Here is a 26327-nt window from a genome sequence, read left to right on the forward strand (position 1 = left end):
TTATACTTGTAGACAGGACATTATCTGCTGTGTTTGTGGATTCAGAGTTGCTGTACTAAATTGACATAAGGTGTCTTAACCATGCAATCCAGACCTCACCAGAACATCACAGAGTTTGATGGCCAGGATGGGTGTGGCTCCAACAGTTGGAACATGGTTGACGTGGACCTACCGCAAGACAAAGAGATAGACCCTGGTGTGCTGCTGTCCCCACTGAAGCCCTGGACCCAGTACGCCATCTTTGTCAAGGCCATCACCCTGGTGGTGGAGGACAAACACATCCCTGGAGCCAAGAGTGACGTGGTCTATATACGCACCAGCCCCTCGGGTAAGACACTGTACAGCTGCTGTACACAGACCAGACTACAGTACAGCTACTGTACACAGCAGCAGATCGCCTCAGCCATGAACATGTTTTCACCCAAGATAAACTGAAACACTTCTTATCAGAACTTTCAATAAGGAAATGTATCACTCTTATTTTAAGCTTCATGAAAACAACACATTTAAAACTTTATACACTGAACAAAAATATATATAAACACAACATGTAAAATAAAAGCTCCCAGAAATATTCTATAATATGCACGAAAAGCTTATTTCTTTCAAATGTTGTGCACAAATTTGTTTACATCCCTGTTTGTGAACATTTCTTTGCCAAGATAATCCATCCAACTGACAGGTGTGGCATATCAAGAAGCTGATTAAACAGCATGATAATTACACAGGTGCACCTTGTGCTGTGGACAATAAAAGGACACTCTAAAATGTTCAGTTTTGTCACACAACACAATGTCACAGATGTCGCAAGTTTTGAAGGAGCACGCAATTGGCATGCTGACTGCAGGAATGTCCACCAGAGCTGTTGCCAATGAATTTAATGTTCATTTCACTACCATAAGCCACCTCCAACATCGTTTTTGAGAATTTGGCAGTGCATCCAACCGGCCTCACAACCACAGACCACGTGTAACCACGCCAGCTCAGGACCTCCACATCCGACTTCTTCACCTGCGGGATCGTCTGAGACCAGTCACACGGACAGCTGATGAAACGGTGGGTTTGCACAACCAAAGAATTTCTGCACAAACTGTCAAAAACCATCTCTGGGAAGCTCTTCTGCGTGCTCATTGTCCTCACCAGGGTCTTGACTTGAATGCAGTTCAGCGTCGTAACTGACTTCAGTGTGCAAATTCTCACCTTTGATAGTCACTGGCACACTGGAGACGTGTGCTCTTCACCAATGAATCCCTGTTTACACTGTACTGGGCAGATGGCAGACAGCGTGTATGGCGTCGTGTGGGCGAGCGGTTTGCTGATTTCAATGTTGTGAACAGAGTGCCCCATGGTAGCGGTGGAGTTGTGTTATGGTATTGGCAGGTATAAGCTATGAACAACAAACACAATTGCATTTTATCGTTGGCAATTTGAATGCACAGAGATACCGTGACCAGATCCTGAGGCATTGTCTTGCCATTCATCCGCCGCCATCACCTTATGTTTCAGCATGATAATACACGCCCCATTCTGCAAGCTGAAAATCTCCCAGATCTTCCATGGCCTGGATACTCACCAGACATGTCACCCATTGAGCATGTTTAGGATGCTCCGGATCGACGTGTACAACAGCGTGTTTCAGTTCCTGCCAATATCCAGCAACTTTGCACAGCCATTGAAGAGGAGTGGGACAACATTCCACAGGCCACAGTCAACAGCCTGATCAACTTTATGTGAAGGAGATGCACTGCATGATGCAAATGGTGGTCACACCAGATACTGACTGGTTTTCTGAGCCACACCCATACCTTATTTTAAGGTAACCAACAGATGCATATCTGTATTCCCAGTCGTGTGAAATCCATAGATTAGGGCCTAATGATTTCATCTCAATTGACTGATTTCCTTATATGAACTGTAAGTCAGTAAAATCTTTGTAATTGTTGCATGTTGTGTTTATATTTTGGTTCAGTGTAGTAAACACCACTCACAGCATTTCAACATTTGTGTGTTTTTGTCACAGAGCCATCTATGCCAATGGATACCCGGGCGTATTCCAACTCGTCCTCCAAGCTGGTGGTGAAATGGTCACCTCCCCTCAACCCTAACGGCAATCTCACTTTTTACCTGATCCGCTGGCAGCAGCAAGCTGAAGACAAGGAGCTGTACCAACACAACTACTGCTCCAAAGGTCAGCATTCCAACTCCTCCTCTTTCTCTTCCCTTGTCTACTTTTCATCTTTGTGCATTATGGAGTCCAAACTGTAGGTATCTCTCCTCCTCTAGTATTATAATGCTCTGTACACTTTGGTGGAAATTCAACACCAGGGACACCTGAAGTCAATCTTAAATGAATCACTCTTTATTATCAGCAAGCTTACAACAAATTCTGCACAACGTACAGGTCTATCAGAAACTCCACTGGATCATTCCCAGCAGTTGTCTTATATACCGCTATACACAGACAAGTTATATATGCATGATTTAGCATTATTAATTCATCATTACTGGTGGCTCACACATGTGACTGACCAATACCTCACAAGGCTTTCTCTCTCCAAGTTGAGACCTTAAAACTGAGATACCTTAGTTGTTCTCATAGCAATATTCTGGGTGTACTGCCAAGTTGCTTATCAGTGATAGTGAGGATTCCTCCATACACGATCAGTCAGTTACCTGCATTAACCCAGCTAATTAGTTATTAGAAAAGTAGCATTGATTTGATACACAAACATAATATTTCCCTCACAACACCACCTAATCCCTTTTCATTTTTGCTTTCTTTGGTGAATGCTGTCATTTGCTAACGGGTCCTGTTCCCCTCCAACTCTCAACAAAAGAGCTGAAGATCCCCATTAGAATCTCAGCCACGGGGTTGGCAGAGATGGAGGACGACACCAAGCCCACCAAGCCTGACCTGTCTGGGGGGGACAAGGGCCCCTGCTGCCCCTGCCCCAAGACCAAGGAGGACCTGAAAGCAGAGATAGATGACGCATCCTACCGCAAAGTCTTTGAGAACTTCCTGCACAACTCCATCTTCACCCCCAGGTAGGTGCCAGGCAGCAGGCAGTCTTTCTCTATGGTGAGAGATCATTCAACAGTGTAGTAGTAAAGCGCTGGCTATAACCTCCCCCATTTGATTACAGCTTTTGGACCAAACCCTTCTCTGAGACTTTGTCGATTATTATCAAAGAGCTGAGCTCACAGTCTGGGTCCTGTTTGCTTTAATAGCCCAGAGAGAGATCCAGGATCAGGAGGCAGTGAGGCTGTAATTACCCAGCCCTGAGACTGGGACTGACAGGATCTAAACATCATGAGGGTTTGGAGGGAGGGAGAGTGTAGGGCTGCTGGGCTGTAGCTGTGTCAGAGGACCCTGCCTGACGGGGAGAAACGTGGGGAGCAGCAATTCAATGCCTGCTTAGGGCACTTGTGGCTTTTCCATCGCCATGACGACGGCGGCGGCGGCGGATATTAAGGCCTAGCAGGCTGTAATTTAGGCAGCACAAACAAACCCAGGGAGAGGGATCTGATTAATGAGTCTGAAGGGCCTGCGCTGCGCTCTGCTCGCTGGGCTGGCTGCACCCTTTCAGCCCGTTAGCCTTTTGTTTGCCAGAATGGGGAACGACATCTGTGTTGTGTTATAATTTTACCTTCTCATGGCTACGGATGCTTTACAGTTTCAAAGACTCCAACCCCTTCCCACACACACATTCACTCTATGTCATACACACACAGATGTACTCACTGTGTTTTGAAATTGATCATTTTTCAGGGTAAACTCAGGCCACTTGTTTCTCCATACCAGATGGCAGATCAGGCCCTGTGTGTGTCTGTGTGTGTGAGGTGAATGAGTGCATGAGCGATACTGCGTTTGTATACTCAGTGTATTCAGGGTACAGGTTTGAGTATTCACTGAATTAGTACCATTTCATCGCAAAACAAATTGAATGGAAAACAAATTCTAATGCACTTGTTAACCTCCATAGACTTCTCTGGTGCTTGATACATTCCAGTGTTTATATCTTGCCCTGACGCCAGCCTGCTTAGTACAGTATGCTCTTCATCACCTGCTGGACTGAGCTCATGCATTTATGTAATGTTATGATGCCCTTTCCTTCGCCTCTGTGATGCTCTCTTTCACAGTATTAAAACAAACAATAAAACAAGACCACTATTCTGCCCTACCAAGCAAAAAGGCAGTAACTGCTCATATCGTGGAACTGAGAAAAATGGCTTTTATTAACCTTGGTTTCACAGTAACCAAGTGCAGTTACTGCTAACATGACCCCCATTTTCTCCAAAACACAATAGAGGCAGGATACTTGTCCACATGATTAAGCATGTATTTAATGTAGCAAAAATGACTAATTTTCGTCCAAGTGAGCAGTTACTGCCTTTTTGCTTGGTAGGGCATTATTGTTACTAATTGTTTTCTTTCACTCTCTTGTTGATTTGTTATAGTTGTCTAGGAAACCGAGGAGTGCCAGGTCTCTGGCCTGCCGCTAAGGACTATGCTTGTGTATGCACAGGTACTCCACCACAACAGAGCCAGCATTATCACAAAACACTCTAGGGAGTGCCTCTGAATGAGTGCAATTTTTTTTCTCAGAAGTCCAGGGTTAACAGAGAAGGCGAAAGGGAGGGGGGAAACAGAAACAGAGAGAGAGGAAATGTTTTCCATTCTGTCGCCCTCCTTGCTGCTCTCCCTCCTCCTTCCCTCACATGCTCTCTTTGTCCGCGGCATGGTTCGGAGTGACCTGCTGCCAGGAAATGTACAGAGAAGCCATCTGGAATTCAAATGAATGAGGAGAGAAAGGGAAGATCCCCTTAAAGCTGGCCAGACCAGTGAACACCATTCAGCAAGACAGACTGACTGGCTGGAGAAGTAGACGAGAGTAATCCGGGGACAGGGATGGGTGACAACCTTTCAGATTCACAGAGTGGACATCAGCTGATTGGGTTGTTGCAATCATGACATCACCTAACTCATGGTGTACTTCTCAATGTCCTTGTCCAAGGACACACAGAAGGACATTGAGAAGTACCGCAAAGGTTCCTGTGTTTATCCTGTATATAACCATCTGGTTATCACCCTGTATGTCCTTCAGAGAGCACTCGCCATCACAGCTGTACTTTCATATTGTATATGATCACTAAGTAGAAAAAAGTGTCCTTTCTCTGGCCTCTCTTTTCACTGGCATGAGAGGCTGCTATGTTCAGCTGCTGTGGTAAAATAGTACCGCTAAATCACGCTGTTCTGGCTCCAGACAGAGAGTGCAGTCATGTCTCTCTTAGGATCCCTCGTACAGCGTAAAGGTGAGAAAGAGGGAGGTATTTTTTAGGAGGGGAGCTGGGGAGGGAGTACACCAGCTGCAGTCAGCAGCGCCTGGTTAGAAGGTCACGCTTCAGTATCAGTCCTCTGTCTAAAGTTCATTTGAGGACAGGTCTGCTTTACTCTGCTCTGCTCTGCCTTGTAGCTCTCTGGCAACCCAGCCATCTGTCCCCTCTCCTGGGCAAATTGGCACAAGGGGGCGTCTACCCATCACCCCTCTCATTCATCTTGGGGCAACCCAGTCTTCAATGGCAGGCTGTCTCGTGCTCCCTTCCATGCACTTGTCTCTTATACAAGATGTTCATTAAAGCTCTGCCAGTCCTCAGTGCTGTTGTGTATTGTTAATCGTAACTGATCGTTTTGGAGTGCTGTGCACCGTGGACTTTGCTGGAGCAGTTAAAACTTTCAGGATGGAATGTTGACAGAGGTGTGCGATGGCTTCTGTTTTCTTCCCACAGATCTGTGTGCCTGTCTGTGCCTGTGTGTTTTTCCACTCACCGTAAATACTTTTTCCCAGTGGGTGCCCGGTCAGTCTCAAGGTCTTTTGTCACCCGCTCATATTAGTCTTTTTTTTTGTGGAATAGTTCTGAGAGAACATTGGCTTTGTACAGTATTTTTGAAGGTCTAGATGTTGGAATGTAAAATAAAGCAGAAACCACATTCTCTTGTAGTCCTGAGTGAACCCTGCTGGCCTGTACTGTTAGGTGGAGTTAGAGAGAGATACTCAGGAGATCAGTCACTTTTATTCACTAATGAATTGATCTCTCCTTAAAGACTCTTTATATATTTACTTTGTCTTGTTCATGTGTACTGTAAACACCCTATGAATCTGAATATGTTCTGGATTCATTGTTGTTTAAGCCAACATATACACAGCACATCCCACCACTGTCAGACAGTCCTGTATTTTCCTTACCTCAGTTGACTGCACTGTGGTCTGACTGCACAGGAGGCTGCTGAGGGGAGGACAGCTCATAATAATGGCTGGAATGGACAGATCGGAATGGTTTCAAACACATGGGAATCATGTGTTTAATTAGTTCGATACCATTCTATTTATTCTGTTTCAGCCATTACTATGAGCTCGTCCTCCCCAATTAAGGTGCCACCAGCCGCCTGTGGCTGACTGTTGAATTCTTTCAGAGAGCCAGTCGTTACACGTCTCCTAAAGGTGACTCTAGGTAAGGTCTGCTCCCCTCGGTATCGGCACAGCGCCCCGTGTGTTGTGGAGTCCCAGTGGCCCCACCTAGTAGTGTCTGGTGATCTGCTACTGCTACCACTGCCTGCATGTTGTCAGTGGCTCCAGCCAGGATCCACTTGCAGCCGGCCGGCTCTCCAGCTTCTGTGACTCACACCGTCATCCTCATCATTGTGTTTACAACCATCTCCATCACTCCATGAAAGATGGCTGCAGTCCTGTTGCAGGTTCTCTTGTTTGCTCTTTTTGACAGAATGTACCATTTGATTTCGTGTTTATTGCTTTATTTGCCTTATTTTAGTATCATGCAAAAAAACACCTCTCTATGCTTCAAACAGGTGGTCATTATTCTCCCATAACTTTCCTTTGAAAAGTGCATTTGTCCTGGCTAACAGAGTAGACAGGCAGGGTGCTGACAGTGTGTGGATGTGTGCTCTCTCTGCACCTCTCTGACCTCATCACACCACACAGCTCCACAGGGAGCAGACCACTGCAGCTGGACAGACACACTGCAACAACAAATACAACCAGGCCACTTCAACATAATGTATTCTACTCTCAGTTGTATCCCACTGGAAATGGTCATTTTACTGCTTGATAGTACTTATTACTACTTCTTATTCCCATATTATATTCCTGTAGAGGACCCTGCCCTGTCCAGTGAGGTTGAAGGGGATGCTTTTGCTCAGTGTGACTCGTGTCAATGACATCATGTGGGCTCGGTATGAAGGCTACAGTATACTGTATGTACAGTATGGCGTTCCAGAATATATTACTGCAGCGATTCTCAACTGGTGGGTTGCGCCCGGGAGGTTTTGGGTCGCAGAGTAAAAAAATAAATTAAATAAAAAAACAGCAAGATGTGTGTAGAAATGATAATGAACTTAATCATTTAATTTAATCTTAGATGTTTTAAATTCTATCACAGAATTTTCAATATAGAGCTATTAGCAGCACTATTTTGGTTGATTTTGTGCTCTCAAACCAACTTATTGTTTATTGACATTCTTCATCAAGAACATGGGAATGATTTCATTATTGACAATGAAAGAGGTGGGAATGTTGTTCCCTTGTCATATAATTGCTACATTTACTATAAAATATAGCATGAAAAATAGTTTTCCATTTTTATATTTCGCAATATGAATATTAGGTCGCGACGGAGACAACCTCGTTCAATTTGGATCCCAAGGCAAAACCAGTTGAGAACCACTATATTACTGTATGGCTAGCTGACTTGATATTCCCCTCTCTCCTCTTTAATTGTGCCTCAGCTCCCTTCCAGAGAAGCTGAAAGCCCACACATCTTCTTCACTCCTTCTTCTCCTCAACCTTTGTCGCTTATCCTTTGCCACACATGTGCCTTTTCTGCTTCAGTGGGTCTCTCTCTCTAGAATTTCTTTATGCAACCCCCTTTGTCCTTCAGGCCCCCAGACCGGCGGCGTAGGGATCTATTTGGGGTGGCTAACAGCACCTTGGCGCGGGGTGGCAACACCACAGGCCTGGAGGGTAATGGGACAGACGGAGAATCCCCCGAGAGGGAGTTCCCCTTCATGGAGGACCGGAGCAAGACAGAGTTTATAGAGATCCCCAACCTACAGCCCTTCACTGTTTACCGCATCGACATCCACGCCTGTAACCAGGAGGTCCGTCGCTGCAGCGCTGGAGCCTTCGTCTTCTCCAGGACCAAACCTGCAGGTGAGGCAGTCACACACACAGACACAGACAACACTAGACACAAATGCTTCAACAACAACACCTTGACCATGGCCATCTGCATTGTGTTATTGTTCCTTTTTGGAAATGGCTTATGTGTAGGAAGCCATCTGATATTTAGTGTCTGTGTCTCTGCCCATCAGACAAAGCGGATGACATGCCAGGCACGGTGAATCAGGAGAGGGATTCGAAGGTGGAGGGGTCGGTGCTGCTGAGGTGGCCGGAGCCTGTCAACCCCAACGGTCTCATCCTAATGTATGAGATTAAGTTTCGCCAAGGCACTGAGGTGAGTCTGTATGGGCCAGGGCCCCTGGGAGTTCTGCAGGGCCTCAACCCCTCAACCCACTGTGGCCATCAGACATCAGGTTGACACTTTGTCTGTGTGTGTGTGTGTGTGTGTGTGTGTGTGTGTGTGTGTGTGTGTGTGTTTTCCAGCCTGAGAAACATGAGTGTGTGTCACGCCAGCACTACAGAGTGCACAAAGGAGCTCGTCTGACCAACCTAGGCTCTGGGAACTACTCTGCCCGCGTGCGCGCCACCTCCCTGGCAGGAAATGGGTCCTGGACTGAGCCAGTGTCCTTCTACGTAACCCCACGCACACGTATGGAGAACACGTGCTTTTCCTCATTAAAATGACTTTTATATGGAAGATTTTCATGCCCAGAAATTATATTTCTGTTAAATGCTCCTTTTCTCATTGGTCAGATTTGAATAGTTGTTCTGTTATCATCTTGTTGCAGGGGACTACGACATCACGTTCTATCTGGTCATCATCATCCCCATCATAGTGATAATTCTTATCGCCAGCCTCATTACTGCACTCTTTTTTATCAACAAAAAAAGGTGAGAGGAGCTGAATGATCACTATAACAAACAACTGTGTCTCTGTAACATAATGTTTGACTAGTGTGATATTAATCAGTTTAATAATATAATAGTGCTATTGTGATCATTTTCCTGCCTTAGGCAGTTCATAAGATTGTCTGCTTTTCTGCTGAATGAACGATCCCATTTATCTGTTGCCGAAGCTGCCTCCACTGGCTTACACAGATGTGTTTGTGTCCACAGGAACAGTGACAGGCTGGGTAATGGTGTCCTCTATGCTTCTGTCAACCCTGAGTACTTCAGTGCTGCTGAGAGTAAGAACCATCTGAACACCTACAGTGTCATTATAAATGCAAAATATCCGACTCTCCTCGGGTGATGGTGTTTTGTGTCTGTCTCTGACTGTCCTCTACTCCTGTGTTCAGTGTATGTTCCAGATGAGTGGGAGGTGGCCAGGGAAAAGATCACCATGCACAAGGAGTTGGGCCAGGGTTCCTTTGGCATGGTGTACGAGGGCCTCGCTAAGGGCGTGGTTAAAGACGACCCAGAGACGCGCGTGGCCATCAAGACGGTCAACGAGTCAGCCAGCATGAGGGAGAGGATAGAGTTCCTCAATGAGGCTTCCGTCATGAAGGAGTTCAACTGTCACCACGTGGTGAGAGAGACAAAACACCAGTTAACATCAGGGACATTGGCTCAGAAACACTAGCTTTGAGTGATGAGATTATTGCTTCAATTTCACAAGGTTCATAATTTCAAGGTTAGAAACAAAGGGCCCCAGGCAGAGACCGCTGCATAGGGTCGGAGACACCTGGCTGGTTGATGAGGTCAGAGGTCAAAGCCAGGGCAAACTACCCAGGGCACAGGGAGCTGCAGTATAATTCCAGTATAACCTGAGGCCAGCTGTAACTGTGTGATCGAGACCTTTGTGCTCTATCACAGCCGAATCCTCATTAATTCAGATAAACGGAAATGTTAAGGATTTCCCCCTTGGAAAAACTCTGTTACAACCTTTTAGCATGTCTGGGTGATTAAAAGCCGAACACTTAATTATTAAGCTCATTTTGAATAATTTAGAGGCAAGGAGGAGTTTTTTTTTCTGATTTCCTCAAAGCTCCACAGTCGTTTTAGTTAAAAGGAGCCAGAGTAGTTTCAAAAGCAAGAACATTCCACATCACTTCAGTCACTTAGTGAATATTAGCACTTAGATATCTGTTTCTTTCCCAAAAGTTTCAGAAGGAATACTACACCAATGAGAATTGTTTGTGCTCATCTACCCTGATACCCTCTCGGTGCTGTGTTGTGATTGGTGTAGGTGCGTCTGCTGGGAGTGGTCTCTCAGGGACAGCCCACCTTGGTGATAATGGAGCTGATGACCCGTGGAGACCTGAAGAGTCACCTGCGCTCGCTCCGTAAAGAGGTATGTACATTACCCCTCCTGCTCTTTATAACATAGTCTCTTACAGAACTCAAGTCTGTGTGTCAGTGCATTAATCATCTATTAATACGGCACACACACACACCTCCGTCAGTTGGTCTCTCATATTGTGTGGTGTGCCCTGGCCATGGTTCAGTGCTGCAGACAGCAGGGAGAAGGAGGTTGGAGGGATAGACTGAATGGCCTGCTTGTGCTCACGTCTCTGCCTCTTTGCCACAGAACACGTCCAGCCAGGTTCTGCCCCCGCTGAAGAAGATGATCCAGATGGCAGGGGAGATTGCGGACGGCATGGCATACCTCAACGCCAACAAGTTCGTCCACAGAGACCTGGCTGCCAGGAACTGCATGGTGGCGGAGGACTTCACCGTCAAGATCGGGGGTGAGTGCCTTAAAATACAGTATTACTTCTACTTCCCCCTGTTTGTTTAATGCTAAACTCCCTCTGCTCTGCTGTACTCCAAAGTAAGTATTTTGAGATCACTGAGTGCTTGAGGGAGAGGAATAGCTTGCAGATGTAAATGGACAGAAGAGAAGGAGAGGTGAGGAATGGATTAGGCCTCATGAGCATCCACTCCCTCACATTAGTGGGATATTTAGTGGCCACTCAAAATTCTCTTCTCTTCTTCTCAGACTTTGGCATGACGCGAGACATCTACGAGACGGATTACTATCGGAAAGGAGGGAAGGGCCTTCTGCCAGTCCGCTGGATGTCCCCAGAGTCGCTGAAAGACGGAGTGTTCACCACAAACTCTGATGTCTGGTAAGAGCTCCTCGCCTCTGACTCATACACACACGCGCATACATAGACCTGCGCAGTACACTAGCTGTATGTGTGCTAGAATATTGCATGCTCTCTCCGGGACTAGCATGGGGAAAACAGGCCTATCACTTCACACACACAGTCCATGTCCTAAGGAAGTTAGGAATTCATCTGGATGCTATTATAGTTAGTAGGTACAGTACATTTTGGCAGTGAAAAGTAGTTCCTGTTTAGTCCAGTTCCTCTGTGCTTTCAGGAACATAGAGTGAGTTTAGAACAGCAGATCAACGCTCCTTCCAGTTCTCTCTCTGGAATGGGTTGCTTTAGAGAACTATAGCTGTTTCCTAGCTCCTTAGTTTTTGTTTCCCAATCGAAAGTGTCCCACGGGTCTGTCCCTACAAGCACACTTAAACTCCTCCAGATGTTTTCAAATGATGGTTTAGAGTGCCAACTGAAATTCACCTCCACGTCCCATTCCCTATCTTCGTCTTTGAAGTCACGCAGATGAAAACAAGCATTGTGGGAACTTATTCTGGGCTCCTATGAAATTACCAGTAGGTGTCTTTTCTTGTTTATCTAAAAAAAAGTATCTTTCAACACACTCTTGTTTCAGCCAATTAGATACAAGTCAATGTAATAAAAGGCTTTTTTAACCCTCATACTACCAACATCTTTTACATACATGGATTACCAACTGGGGTCATTTTGACCCGAAGAAGAAACTATTGGAAAAAGCAACAATCATAGCAAAATATCAACATATTTCTTATTAAAACATTATTAGTCATGTAAATAATGTGTATCTGAAATTTAACAAAATAGTCAAAACAGATTGTTTTATTTCTAGCAATCATTTTAATATTTTGTAAAACAAATATATATATATTTTCCCTTAAATGATATGCAGCTTTTTTTTAGAAGTACAATCCACATTTGTACTAAAAAGCTGATTTACCATAATTTGGTTGAAGTATACTTTAGTTCTTAGTATTTTGAAGTAAATACTAATTTTGTCATATTTGGTCAAATCGACTCCCATTTAAGGGATGGTACACCAAAATTTGAAGTATTCTTAATTTGATTCATCCATTGATCCTGAGAGACAATGAACAAAAATATGGCATAGTTTTATTTATTTATTTACCTCACAGATAGCATTTGCATCGCTGCTAGTGAAACAATGGGAGTGGTAAGGCCGTGGTAAGGCCTATGGCAGGATGCTTCAAAAAGCATGCCCAAATCCTCAATGTCACATTAAACCAAATGTTATAGCAACCAAAGTACCATAACAAGTTGCACATATAACATATAGTATAGGATTTCTGCTATTTATGTAACATTTCCTGGAGAATAACTATTATTCGGAGAATACACACCAATACAGCACTATGTATACATTCGGAGGGTAGGTGATTCCGTTACTCTAGTTCTATCAAGTATTCCTACCACTGACAGACTTTATATGAGTTGTTTTGACTGCAACTAAGCATATATGTAAGGTCATTTTGATTCTGTACACAGTCATACCTAATTATAAACAGTAATAACCATAGGTGAGTATATAAGGTGCTCCATCTTTGCAGGTGATATATTTATCTGGTCAAAATCACTAATACAGGTCACCCTTCACCCTCTGATGATATGTAGAACTTAATATTATGTCTCCAGAGTATTCTGGATTCAAATACACTCTGAATCTACAGAGAAAAGTCTGAGTTCTGTAATTGCAGTTCTATCAAGTATTTCTATGAGTTTTATTTGCACAAAAAGAAGGTCATTCTCCTTTTGTGCACAGTCATTTGATACGTGATATAGAAAAGTACAAACTTAGTACATGGGGAGCTATATCTCTGCAGATGATCTGTCTGTCTGGTCACAATCGCTGATACAGGTCCCCATCCAAACCTCTGGTGGTAAGGATAACTTGTTCTTACGCCTCCAGAGAAACCTATGTTCAAATAAATGTCCTGTTCATCAAATTACTATAGGTGGAATTATGTGTGGGTTTTTAAAAGTACATATTGATACAGGAACACTTAACAATGATTTTGATTTATTGAGAACAAGCTGACTGACAAAGTCACGATGATGCTGTCTACACATAATGCACAAACAGGGCCGATGGAGAAATGTTGTTTTTCATCACAAAAGGGGCGGCTCTTGTAATGCGCTCCAGCATTCAACACAGTTTTCTCCTACCTGGAAATTGAGACCCGACATACTATTCCTTGCAAAGACTGAGGGGAAGTGTGAGGTGAGTTTTGCACTCTTTCATGGAGAAAGATTTGGGACCGGTATGTTCACAATCTGAAAAGGGTGGAGGAGACGAGGAGTGGGGCTGCCCCTGGTGTGTCCCCTACCGATTTTCAGACAACTGGATTGGCTTCGTGTTCACGGGAGACATCGTCAGACAGACACAGACACAAATATGCCAGAAACGGTATGTACTCGTCATGCAACCGAGTCCTTTTGTATAGTCAGTGTGTGTGTTTGTGACCTTATGTTTAGCAGACATAGTTAGAACATGTGAAATCAGTTATTTTCTGGATGGGAGAAATTGTGAGTGGGAAATATTCCGTGCCTGTGTTATCATAATGAATAGCAGGCTAGTTCAAACATCAGAAAACAGACAGTGTGTTGTGTTAAGTAGATTGAGATGTTGATGAAATCAGTTATTTGGGGTAAACATTTTAACTCAAAGGTGCCAATGGAGATGTTTTAAGATTGCTTACATTGTATTCTAATACATTCGCCATCTTCTTGTTGGTGTTGGAGGGAGTGGTGTTTTGGACAGTCCAGAGACGGAGCTGAGCCCTGAGGGCCCATCTACAGGTGGTTCATCATGCCTTCTCACCAACACCCAACCCACCGTCCAGGCGCACCCTTTTCTCTTCCCTGTACCTCCATCAACCTCTACCCCATCTCCCCGACACAGATCCAATGGCCGGAAGAGGAAGGCAACGGAGGATCCTTTGGACACTGACATTATGCAGCGGGTGGATGACTTAAAGAAACAGCAGCAGGAGTTACAGAAACAGCAGCGGTGTCCTGCAAAGGCTGTCTACAACGTCATGGTATCATGGATGGTCTATTCCTGCTGATCAGTCTCCCATTTGTCTCACCCCAAAAAATATGTTGTTGTGTTTTTTTTCTTCTTATTCATACGTTAAGGCCGTGGGTAAATTCCTAGATTTTTTTGGTGCATGTTTCGTTTACTTGCAGTGCTTTCGGAAGTGTTCAGACCCCTTTGCTTTTTCCACATTTTGTTATGTTACAGCCTTATTCTAAAATGGATTACATAATTCCCCCCCCATCAATCTACACACAATACCTCATAATGACAAAGCAAAAACAGGTTTTTATACATTTTTGCAAATTTGTGAAAAATAATGATATCACATTTACTTAAGTATTCAGACCCTTTACTCAGTACTTTGTTTAAGCATCTTTAGAAGTGATTACAGCCTTGATTCTTCTTGCGTATGACGCTACAAGCTTGGCACACATGTATTTGGGGAGATTCTCCCATTCTTCTCTGCAGATCCTCTCAAGCTCTGTCAAGTTGGATGGGGAGCGTCGCTGCACAGCTATTTTCAGGTCTCTCCAGAGATGTTTGATCGGGTTCAAGTCTGACCTCTGGCTGGGCCACTTAAGGACATTAAGAGACTTGTTTCCGAAGCCACTCCTACATTGTCCTGTTGGAAGGTCCTGAGCGCTCTGGAGCAGGTTTTCATCAAGGATCTCTCTGTACTTTGCTCCGTTCATCTTTCCCTTGATCCTGACTAGTCTCCCAGTCCCTGCCACTGAAAAACATCCCCACAGCATGATGCTGCCACCAGCATATCTTCACCATAGGGATGGTGCCAGGTTTCCTCCAGACGTGACGCTTGGCATTCAAAGAGTTCGATCTTAGTTTCATCAGACCAGAGAATCTTGTTTCTCATGGTCTGAGAGTCCTTTAGGTGCCTTATGGTAAACTCCAAGTGAGCTGTCATGTGCCTTTTTACTGAGGAGTGGCTTCCGTCTGGCCATTCCACCATAAAGGCCTGATTGGTGGAGTGCTGCATAGATGGTTGTCCTTCTGGAAAGTTCTCCCATCTCCACAGAGGAACTCTGGAGCTCTGTCAGAGTGACAATCCCGATTCCCCACTTTGGCCGGGCGGCCAGCTCTAGGAAGAGTCTTGGTGGTTCCAAACTTCATCCATTTAAGAATGATGGAGCCAACTGTGTTCTTGGGGACCTTCAATGCTGCAGAAATGTTTTTGTACTCTTCCCCAGATCTGTGCCTCGACACAATCCTGTCTCGGCACTCTACGGACAATTCCTTCGACCTCATCGCTTGGTTTTTGCTCTGACATGCACTGTGGGACCTTATATAGACAGGTGTGTGCCTTTCCAAATAATTTCCAATCAATTGAATTTACCACAGGTGGACACCAATCAAGTTAAAGAAACATCTCAAGGATGATCAATGGAAACAGGATGTTCCTGAACTCAATTTCAAGTCTCATAGCAAAGGTTCTGAATACTTATGTAAATAAGGTATTTCTGTTTTTTATTTTTAATACATTTGCGAAAATGTCTAAACCTGTTTTCGCTTTGTCATTGTGGGGTATTATGTGTAGATTGATGAGGAAAAAATTAAATGTAATCCATTTTAGAATAAGGGTAAGGAATAAGGAAGGGGTCTGAATACTTTCTGATTGCACTGTATTTCCTCATTCACATGTTACAGGTGTTTACTTTGTTTTTTTTCTTTCATCACACTTTTCACCTGTATATTGCATTGTTTTACATTGCACTATTTTCCTCTTGTGATAGTAAATGCATATCTAAAAGGCTTACAAATGTATTTGTCTGGTTATTTGTACAGTTTTGAATCATTCACTCAGTAAACTTGCACTGCGTTGTCCATGAGCTATGTAGATGAGGTTAATGTCTTGGGGGTGGGGGTCTGTCCTTGTTGTCCACATTTGGACACACCCATGTACCAAAGCAGGAAGGTCTCCATTGAAAGGCCACTACACAAGACCATGTACAAACTTGTGTTATGTAGATGAGGTTAATGTCTGGATGGCCTAGACCTTTTATCTCCAGCTGGATGGCCTTTCTCACCCATTTACCATAGCAGGAAAGTTCTCATTGAAAGGCCACTTCACATAACACAAGGTTAGGTAAAACGAGAACAAGGACGACGTGATAGTACTCTTTATTGTGATTTGTAAAGTGTGAATAAGAAAACTCCTAAATCCAAACAGCAAAATCAAATTGTGTAGCTCACAACATGAAACAAACAGTCATCAACCAGAAGAGAATGTATGTGTGCTTATGTTTTCCAAACCACACCAACATTTACTGTAGTGTAATAGCAGCATCTTGGAAAGACACTTGACCTGCTGGTGTGAGGAAGTACTCCTTGAGGTTGTTGAACATGTCTATAGCCATTCTGCTGACATGTTTCTTGGGTCCAGGAAGCTGGTGTCCCCTTTGCTGTGTGCTGCCACTCGGCAAAAACCAAATGGTCACAGACAGCCTTTCTGCAGCACTTACGGGCAAGCTGTGAGTTCTCTCGTGCGAGATGTGAGGGGCAAGCCACTGAAGCAAGTCGTAAAATCTGGCAACCGGCATGTCTTTCTTCGTCAATGTTGGACAAGAGACGTGCATTCTCCATCGTTCCCTCTTGTAGTGTTCAGTGGACACATTTTCTTGACACAAGTCTTTGTGTTCTTCACCTCCTTAGTAATAGTAGCAGTTCAAGCTCTAGCAATTTCAATTAAATAAGAGTGTCACATATACTCCCTCTCCGGCCTCACCTGTCACCATCGTCAAGCGCACTAGCGCCTCATGACAATCACCTGGACTCCATCACCTCCTTGATTATCTTCCCTTCATCTGTCACTCCCCTTGGTTCTTTCCTCAAGTGTTATTGACTCTGTTTCATGTTGGTGTGTTGTTTGTGTTTCGTGTTTATTGTTTTGTTTATTTATTAAAAACACACCCTGTACTTGCCTCCCGACTCTCAGTGCACTCGTTACAAAGAGACATGTTTGCTTCTGTGGCTAAAAAAGTGTGTCATAAAGCATAGAACACCAGACTAGCCTGACATGTAGCTAGCATTTGTAAACAGGCATATAACACCGGATCTGGAAGTTCAAAGGTCATCGCTAGCTAGTCAAAAAGAGTTCCTCGGCCCCTCTTGCTTGGTAAGCTTCTCTGGCTCCCCAAGCCCCTAGTGGATTTACACTACACAAGGTGGACTTTCTCTCTGGGAGAAAAGCAACAAAAACAGTCTGCTGCCCAAAAAATTACTCCACCCACGTGCATGCACGCACGTCGATCAACAGAGTGGAGCTTTTAGCCGCCTTTAGATCCCACAACAGTGGGTGAAATATGGCTTAAGAGAGCTAACCAATAATCATTGGCAATGATGAACTCGTAGTTATTTTGTATCAAGCTTAGGTTTAAGTTTTGTTTTCTGTTGCAGTTCCTTAGTGGTCTCTGGGTAGTATACAGGCTCATTGTATGGATAAAATATGGATAAGGCAAAATTACACAAACATTTACATTTGTCCTTATTTGATTAATATGTGTAGCATGAATTTATGAATAAATGTTTCTTCTGTTCTTTGCACAATTTGCTTCCCACTGTTAGAGAACAGTCCTACTCAACATTACACAATGCAGCACCATCCTTGTAAAGCGCTGCCAGAGGTTATTTACATGCCCTGCTGGGCCCTGTGTATGGATGGTTTTGCCTGTATTACACTGCATGGTCCTACTACAGAATGCTGCTGATGATGGAAGATGCCATTTCCATCGCTTTTCACTAGGCCTGGACAAGAGGAACACCTACAGTATGTGAAAATGCTGTTCATTGACTAGAGTTCAGCATTCAACACTATTCTTCCCTCCAAGGTCGACACCAAGCTCAGAGCCCTGGGACTGGAAACCACTGTCTGCAACTGGATCCTGGACTTCCTGACGGTGGTCTGCACATGCTGTGTGGATTGGAAACAACACCTCCTCCACACTGACTCTTAACACAGGGGACCCCCAGGGGTGTGTCCTCAGCCCTCTGCTGTACTCCCTGTTCACCCACAACTGCATGGCTTTGCACGACTCCAACTCCATCAAGTTTTCTGGTAACACCAGAGTTGTAGGCCTGATAACCAACAATGATGAGTTCGCCTATAGGAAGGAGATAAGTGAACTGGCATTGTGCTGCCAGGACAACAACTTCTACCTCAACAACAGCAAAATAAAATATGTTGATTGTTGAATTCATGAAGCAGAGGGAACATACCATGACCCACATCAATTGGACTGCAGTAGAGAGAGTCAGCAGTTTTAAGTTCCTCGGCGTCCACATCACCGAGGACTTGAGATGGACCAACAACACCACCACTCTTGTCAAGAGGGTGCAACAGATAACTAATGTTTAAATAAAACAATTAAAATAAGAACAGCATGTCTACTTCCTAAGGGCGGCTAAAGAAATTCAGCATACTAGCCCTGGTCCTCTCCAAATACTACCACTGCACAATCGAGTGCGTCCTGACCGGTTGCATCACAGCCTGGTATGGGAATTGCTTGGTCTATGACCGCAAGGCCCTCCAGCGGGTGGTAAAGATGGCCCAGTACATCACTGGGACCATGCTCCCACCCATCTAGGACATCTACTTGAAGCTGTGCCCGAGGAAGGCCCGCAGCATCATCAAGGACCCCACACACCCCAGCCACACTTGAACTGGACTGACCACCTGCACTGACTCTCCGCACCTTAGCTTAGCTCACATGCACTCACTCATGCAAACTCCCACACAGACACATGCATGTACGCATGGACGTCTCATCACATGTGCTGCTACCAGACTTTTATTATTATTGCTAAATACTGCACAATTTAAACACTCCCCCCCCCATCCCCAAAATGGGTAAATATTGGACAATAAATTGTGCTTTCCTCTTATACTTTACAATATGTATATATTCTACTGAGCCATTTACTTTATGTTCTTATTCTTATCTTGTATTATTTGGTATTGTTGTTGCATTGTCAAGAAGGAGCCTGCAATTAAGCATTTCACTGGACGATGTATACCATGTCTATCCTATATATACAACTAATAAAACTTGACATTTTAAATTTGTGTTGTTTCTAACATACCTGTCTCCTCTCTGTCTCCCCTTGCAGGTCATTTGGGGTGGTGCTGTGGGAGATTTCTACCTTGTCTGAGCAGCCGTATCAGGGCATGTCCAACGAGCAGGTGCTGCGTTTCGTCATGGAGGGAGGACTCCTGGACAAGCCTGACAACTGTCCTGACATGCTGTGAGTCCCCTGCTCTTTCTTTCAATGTCACTCTTGCTCTGGGACTGAGTCAGACGCAGGAGAATTTCAGTCTTAGCCACATCTTTCAATATGTGGTGTTTTTCCTATTGTCTTATTCCTTAGCTGCATTTTCTGAAGATATTGTCCTCTAGTACCAGCTCACTGTCATTGTTAAATAAAGGTTCAATTGAATAAAGGTTCCCTTGCTAAATCTGCCAATATTTCCCTTGCAGCTACTATTTAGAGTTGAGGGGACAAATGTGCATACTATATCATGAGAGCCATATGCCAGTGGGGAGCCAAGTGAAGGCCTGACTGGTGACATTTACATCACAGGTTAAATGGAGCACAGTGACATCATGGCCCACATGCTCAGCTGGTGTTACGGGAGCTCCCTCCTCAGCAGTAAGCCGAGGTCCATAGAAGGGATGCCACAGCCCGTGTGTGAAAGATGCCGCTCATTCCCGATTAGTGAGGGTTCTGTCATTTTTTTTATATATATTTTTTTCCCCCTTTATTTAACCAGGTAGGCCAGTTGAGAACAAGTTCTCATTTACAAGTTCTCATTTTCTCATCAACAACGGCGACCTGGACAAGATAAAGCAAAGCAGTGCGACAAAAACAACAACACAGAGTTACACATAAACAAACGTACAGTCAATAACACAATAGAAAAATGTATAAACAGTGTGTGAAAATGTAGAAGAGTAGATAAGTAGGTAAGGTAAGGCAATAAATAGGCCATAGTGGTGAAGTAATTACAATTTAGCATTAACACTGGAGTGATAGATGTGCAGATGATGATGTCCAAGTAGAAATACTGGGGGGGCAAAAGAGCAATATAGGGCTGAGGTAGTTGGATGGGCTATTTACAGATGGGCTGTGTACAGGTACAGTGATCAGTAAGCTGCTCTGACAGCTGATGCTTAAAGTTAGAGAGGGAGATATATGACTCCAGCTTCAGTGATTTATGCTATTTGTTCCAGTCATTGGCAGCAGAGAACTGGAAGGAAAGGCGGCCAAAGGGAAGGTTGGCTTTGGAGATGACCAGTGAAATATACCTGCTGGAGCGCGTGGTAAGGTTGGGTGTTGCTATGGTGACCAGTGAGCTGAGATAAGGGGGGGCTTTACCTAGCAAAGACTTATAGATGACCTGGAGCCAGTGGCGACGAATATGTAGTGAGGGCCAGCCAACAAGAGCATATCGGTCGCAATGGTGGGTAGTATATGGGGCTTTGGTGACACTGTGATAGACTACATCCAGTTTGCTGAGTGGAGTGTTGGAGGCTATTTTGTAAAGGATCGGTAGGATCGTCAGTTTTACGAGGGTATGTTTGGCAGCATGAGTGAAGGAGGCTTTGTTGCGAAATAGGAAACCGATTCTAGATTTAATTTTAGATTGGAGATACTTAATGTGAGTCTGGAAGAAGAGTTTACAGTCTAACCAGACACCGAGGTATTTGTAGTTGTCCACATATTCTACGTCAGAACCGTCCAGAGTAGTGATGCTCGTCGGGCCGGAGGGTGCGGGCAGCAATCGGTTGAAGAGTATGCACTTAGTTTTACTAGCATTTAAAAGCAGTTGGAGGTCACAGTAGGAGTGTTCTATGGCATTGAAGCTCGTTTGGAGGTTTGTTAGCACCGTGTCCAAAGAAGGGCCAGATGTATACAGAATGGTGTTGTCTGCGTAGAGGTGGATCAGAGAATCACCAGCAGCAAGAGCGACATTATTGATATATACAGAGAAAAGAGTCAGCCCGAGAATTGAACCCTGTGGCACCTCCATAGAGACTGCCAGACGTCCGGACAACAGGCCCTCCGATTTGACACACTGAACTCTATCTGAGAAGTAGTTGGTGAACCAGGCGAGGCAGTCATTTGAGAAGCCAAGGCTATTGAGTCTGCCGATAAGAATGGGGTGATTGACAGAGTCGAACGCCTTGGCCAGGTCGATGAAGACGGCTGCACAGTACTGTCTTTTATTGATGGCGGTTATGATATCGTTTAGGAACTTGAGTGTGGCTGATGTGCACCCATGACCAGCTCGGAAACCAGATTGCGTAGTGGAGAACGTACGGTGGGATTCGAAATAGTCAGTGATCTTTTTGTTATCTTGGCTTTCGAAGATTTTTGAAATTCGGGGCAGGATGGATATAGGTCTATAACAATTCGAGTCTAGAGTGGGGATGACCTCGGCAGCTTTCCAATCTTTGGGATGATACGAAAGAGAGGTTGAATAGGCTAGTAATAGGGGTTGCAACAATTTCTGTGGATAGTTTTAGAAAGAGGGGGTACAGATTGTCTAGCCCAACTGATTTGTAGGGATCCAGATGTTGCAGCTCTTTCAGAACATCGGCTGCCTGGAGGGGGGGATGTTGGGCGGGTAGGGGTAGCCAGGTGGAAAGCATGGCCAGCCATGGAAAAATGCTTATTGAAATGATCAATTATCGTAGATTTATCGGTGGTGACAGTGTTTCCTATCCTCAGTGCAGTGGGCAACTGGGAGGATGTGCTCTTATTCTCCATGGACTTTACAGTGTCCCAAAAGTTTTTGGAATTAGTGCTACAGGATGCAAATTTCTGTTTTAAAAGTTGCATAACGCGGGGGCTATTCAATGCTAATGCAGAACGCCACAGGATGTTTTTGTGCTGGTCAAGGGCAGTCAAGTCTGGGGTAAACCATGGGCTATATCTGTTCTTAGAGAGATACTGTCTGTCTGTCTGTCTGTCTGTCGATCTTGATCTTGTCTGGAAAAGTGGAATGGAACATCCTCCCTAGCTGTCAGGCAGCTCTGCTGTGTACATGCATTTCTCCTCTCTGCCTCTCATCTCAATGCGAAGGCATTCCCTCTTTCCCTCACCTTACAGAGAGGGGAGAGAGGGGCTGGTGTTATGCAGACACAAACCTTGGGTTTCTATGGCAGCCTCAGAGTGGTGTCCTGATTGCAAGAGTGTGTGAATTGTGTTAGGCAGGGGAGGGAGAGTGTGGGGTGGGGGAAGGTTTGTACTGGAAAGGTTGCCGCTGCTGGTAGCTTCTCCTGTAGTGAGTTAGTGGAGAGTTACAGTACGGAGACCTGCACAGCCAGGAGCCAACAAGGCCTGCAGAACAATGCTGTAGTCAGGCTGAAGAAAGAGGGGGATTGAGAGAGAAGACAACAAGAGAGAAGAGAAGAAGACAACGATAACATCATTTTAAAAAGTATGAGTCATATTTGAAAAGTGTTCCCATCTTTACCATATACAGTTGAAGTTGGAAGTTTACATACACTTTGGTTGGAGTCATTAAAACTTGTTTTTCAACCACTCCACAAATTTCTTGTTAACAAAATATAGTTTTTCTACTTTGTGCATGACATAAGTAATTTTTCCAACAAGTGTTTACAGACAGATTATTTCACATATAATTCAATGTATCACAATTACAATTGGGTCAGAAGTTTACATACACAAAGTTGACTATGCCTTCAAACAGCTTGCAAAATTCCTAAAAACAATGTCATGGCTTTAGAAGCTTCTGAAAGGCTAATTGACCCCATTTGAGTCAATTGAAGGTGTACCTGTTGATGTATTTCATGGCCTACTTTCAAACTAAGTTCCCCTGTCACAGTTGTTGAAGGATGAGACCCAAGGTGTAGCGTGGTTAGCGTACATTTTACTTTATTTAAGAAATGACGGCGACAAAATAATAAACAATACAAAACAAACCGTGAAGCTTAAGGCTAAGTGCCATCAAACAAAGTTAACTTCCCACAAGCACAGGTGTAAAAGGGTACCTAAGTATGGTTCCCAATCAGAGACAACTATAGACAGCTGCCCCTGATTGAGAACCATACCCTGCCAAAACATAGAAATAGAAAATCATAGAAACACAAAACAGAATGCCCACCCCAACTCACGCCCTGACCAAACCAAAATAGAGACATAAAAATGATCTCTAAGGTCAGGGCGTGACAGCCCCTTTGCTTGACATCATGGGAAAATCAAAAGAAGTCAGCCAAAACCTCAGAAAAAAAATTGTAGACCTCCACAAGTCTGGTTCATCCTTGGAAGCAATTTCCAAACGCCTGAAGGTACCACGTTCATCTGAACAAACAATAGTACGCAAGTATAAACACCATGGGACCACGCAGCCGTCATACCGCTCAGGAAGGAGATGCGTTCTGTCTCCTAGAGATGAACGTACTTTGGTGCGAAAAGTGCAAATTAATCCCAGAACATCAGCAAAGGACCCTGTGAAGATGCTGGAGGAAACAGGTAAAAAAAAATATCTATATCCACAGTAAAACGAGTCCTATATCGATATAACCTGAAAGGCCTCTCAGCAAGGAAGAAGCCACTTCTCCAAAACTGCCATAAAAAAGCCAGACTACGGTTTGCAACTGCACATGGGGACAAAGATTGTACTTTTTGGAGAAATGTACTCTGGTCTGATGAAACAAAAATAGAACTGTTGGGCCATAATGACCATTGTTATGTTTGGAGGAAAAAGGGGGAGGCTTGCAAGCCGAAGAACACCATCCCAACCGTGAAGCACGGGGGTGGCAGCATCATTTTGTGGGGGTTGCTTTGCTGCAGGAGGTACTGGTGCACTTCACAAAATAGATTGCGTCATGAGGGAGGAAAATTCTGTGGATACTATGAAGCAACATCTCAAAGACATCAGTCAGGAAGTTAAAGCTTGGTCACAAATTGGTCTTCCAAATAGACAATGACCCCAAGCATACTTCCAAAGTTGTGGGAAAATGGCTTAAGGACAACAAAGTCAAGGTATTGGAGTGGCCATCACAAAGCCCTGACGTCAAGCCTACAGAAGATTTGTGGGCAGAACTGAAAAAGCGTTTACGTGCAAGGAGGCCTACAAACCTGACTCAGTTACTCCAGCTCTGTCAGGAGGAATGGGCCAAAATCCACCCAACTTATTGTGGGAAGCTTGTGGAAGGCTACCCAAACCGTTTGACCCAAGTTAAAAAATGTAAAGTTAATTCTATCAAATACTGAGTGTATGTAAACTTCTGACCCACTGGGAATGTGATGAAAGAAATGAAAGCTGAAATAAATCATTCTCTCTACTATTATTCTGACATTTCACATTCTTAAAATAAAACGGTGATCTGAACTGACCTAAGACAGGGATTTCTTACTTAAATGTCAGGAATTGTGAAAAACTGAGTTTAAATGTATTTGGCAAAGGTGTATGTAAATTTCCGACTTCAACTGTATGGGTATCAAATCAGTCAAATAAAAAAATACTTCTTGTGAAATGCTTCCTTACAAGCCCTTAACCAACAATGGAAAAGAAAGATAAGAGTTAAGAAAGATATTTACTAGATAAACTAAAGTTAATAAAATAAATGAGCAACAATAAAATAACAATAACAAGGCTTTATACAGGTTAGTCGAGGTAATTGAGGTCATATGTACATGTAGGTAGGGGTAAAGTGACTGTGCATAGATAATAAACAGCGTGTAACAGCAGCGTAAAATCAGAATTATTATGGGGATGAGTGAAAATGTAAATACACATATGCTATACTATACTGAACAAAACTGTTGGTCCTATGTTTCATGAGCTGAAATCAAAGATCCCTGACATTTTCCATACACACAAAAAGCTTATTTCTCTCCAATTTTGTGCACTAATTTGTTTACAATCCCTGTTGGTGATCATTTATCCTTAGCAAAGATAATTATTCCACCTGACAGGTGTGGCATATCAAGAAGCTGATTCAAAGACATGATCATTACACAGGTGCACCTTGTTCTGGGGACAATTAAAGGCCACTCTAAAATGTGTTTTGTCATACAACACAATGCCAAAGATGTCTCAAGTTTTGAGGGAGCATGTAATTGGCATGCTGACTGCAGGAATGTCCACCAGAGCTGTTGCCAGAGAATTGAATGCTAATTTCTCTACCATAAGCTGCCTCCAACATCTTTTTAAAGAATTTTGCAACCACAGATCACATGTAACCATGCCAGCTCAGGAGCTCCACATCTGGCTTCTTTACCTTAGACCAGTCACCCGGATAGCTGATGAAATTGTGGGTTTGCACAACCAAAGAATTGTCAGAAACCTACTCAGGGAAGCTCATCTGCGTGCTTGTCATCCTCAACAGGGTTTTGACCTGACTGCAGTTCGATGTCGTAACCGATTTCAGTGGGCAAATGCTCACCTTCGATGGCCACTGGCACGCTGGAGAAGTGTACTCTTCACGGATGAATACCGCTTTCCACTCTACCAAGCAGATGGCAGACAGCATGTATGGTGTCGTGTTAGCGAGTGGTTTGCTGATATCAACTTTGTAAACAGAGTGCCCCATGGTGGCGGTGAGGTTATTGTATGGGCAGACATAAGCTACGGACAGCGAACACAATTACATTTTATCTATGGCAATTTGAATGCAATTCATCCACCGCCATTGCCTCATGTTTCAGCATGATAATGCACAGCCCCATGTCGCAAGGATCTGTACACAAATCCTGGAACCTGAAAATGTCCCAGTTCTTCCATGGCCTGTGTATTCACCAGACATGTCACCCATTGAGATCGTTTGGGATTCTCTGGATCAATGTGTACGACAGCATGTTCCACTTCCCGCCAATATCCAGCAACTTTGGCACAGCCATTGAAAAGGACTGTAACAACATTCCACAGGCCACAATCAACAGCCTGATCAACTTTATGCGAAGGAGATGTATCACACTGCATGAGGCAAATGGTGGTCACACCAG

At 44.1% G+C, this 26327-nt stretch overlaps 1 protein-coding gene across 1 annotated transcript in view; it reads left to right on the plus strand.

The window, feature by feature from the left end:
* LOC112252377 (insulin-like growth factor 1 receptor) overlaps positions 1–26327 on the plus strand; it is a 154083-nt gene that overhangs the window by 125104 nt on the left and 2652 nt on the right. The window contains exons 8-20 of the mRNA XM_024423532.2: positions 93–328; positions 2021–2188; positions 2838–3045; positions 7954–8225; positions 8387–8529; positions 8679–8844; positions 8984–9086; positions 9312–9382; positions 9494–9723; positions 10384–10488; positions 10726–10885; positions 11137–11266; positions 19461–19595. Of these exons, the coding sequence (XP_024279300.2) occupies positions 93–328; positions 2021–2188; positions 2838–3045; positions 7954–8225; positions 8387–8529; positions 8679–8844; positions 8984–9086; positions 9312–9382; positions 9494–9723; positions 10384–10488; positions 10726–10885; positions 11137–11266; positions 19461–19595 (2127 nt within the window). The remainder of the gene's footprint in view (positions 1–92; positions 329–2020; positions 2189–2837; positions 3046–7953; positions 8226–8386; positions 8530–8678; positions 8845–8983; positions 9087–9311; positions 9383–9493; positions 9724–10383; positions 10489–10725; positions 10886–11136; positions 11267–19460; positions 19596–26327) is intronic.

The sequence above is a fragment of the Oncorhynchus tshawytscha genome, linkage group LG06, assembly GCF_018296145.1.
Source record: "Oncorhynchus tshawytscha isolate Ot180627B linkage group LG06, Otsh_v2.0, whole genome shotgun sequence".
In the NCBI taxonomy this organism is placed as follows: Eukaryota; Metazoa; Chordata; class Actinopteri; order Salmoniformes; family Salmonidae; genus Oncorhynchus; species Oncorhynchus tshawytscha.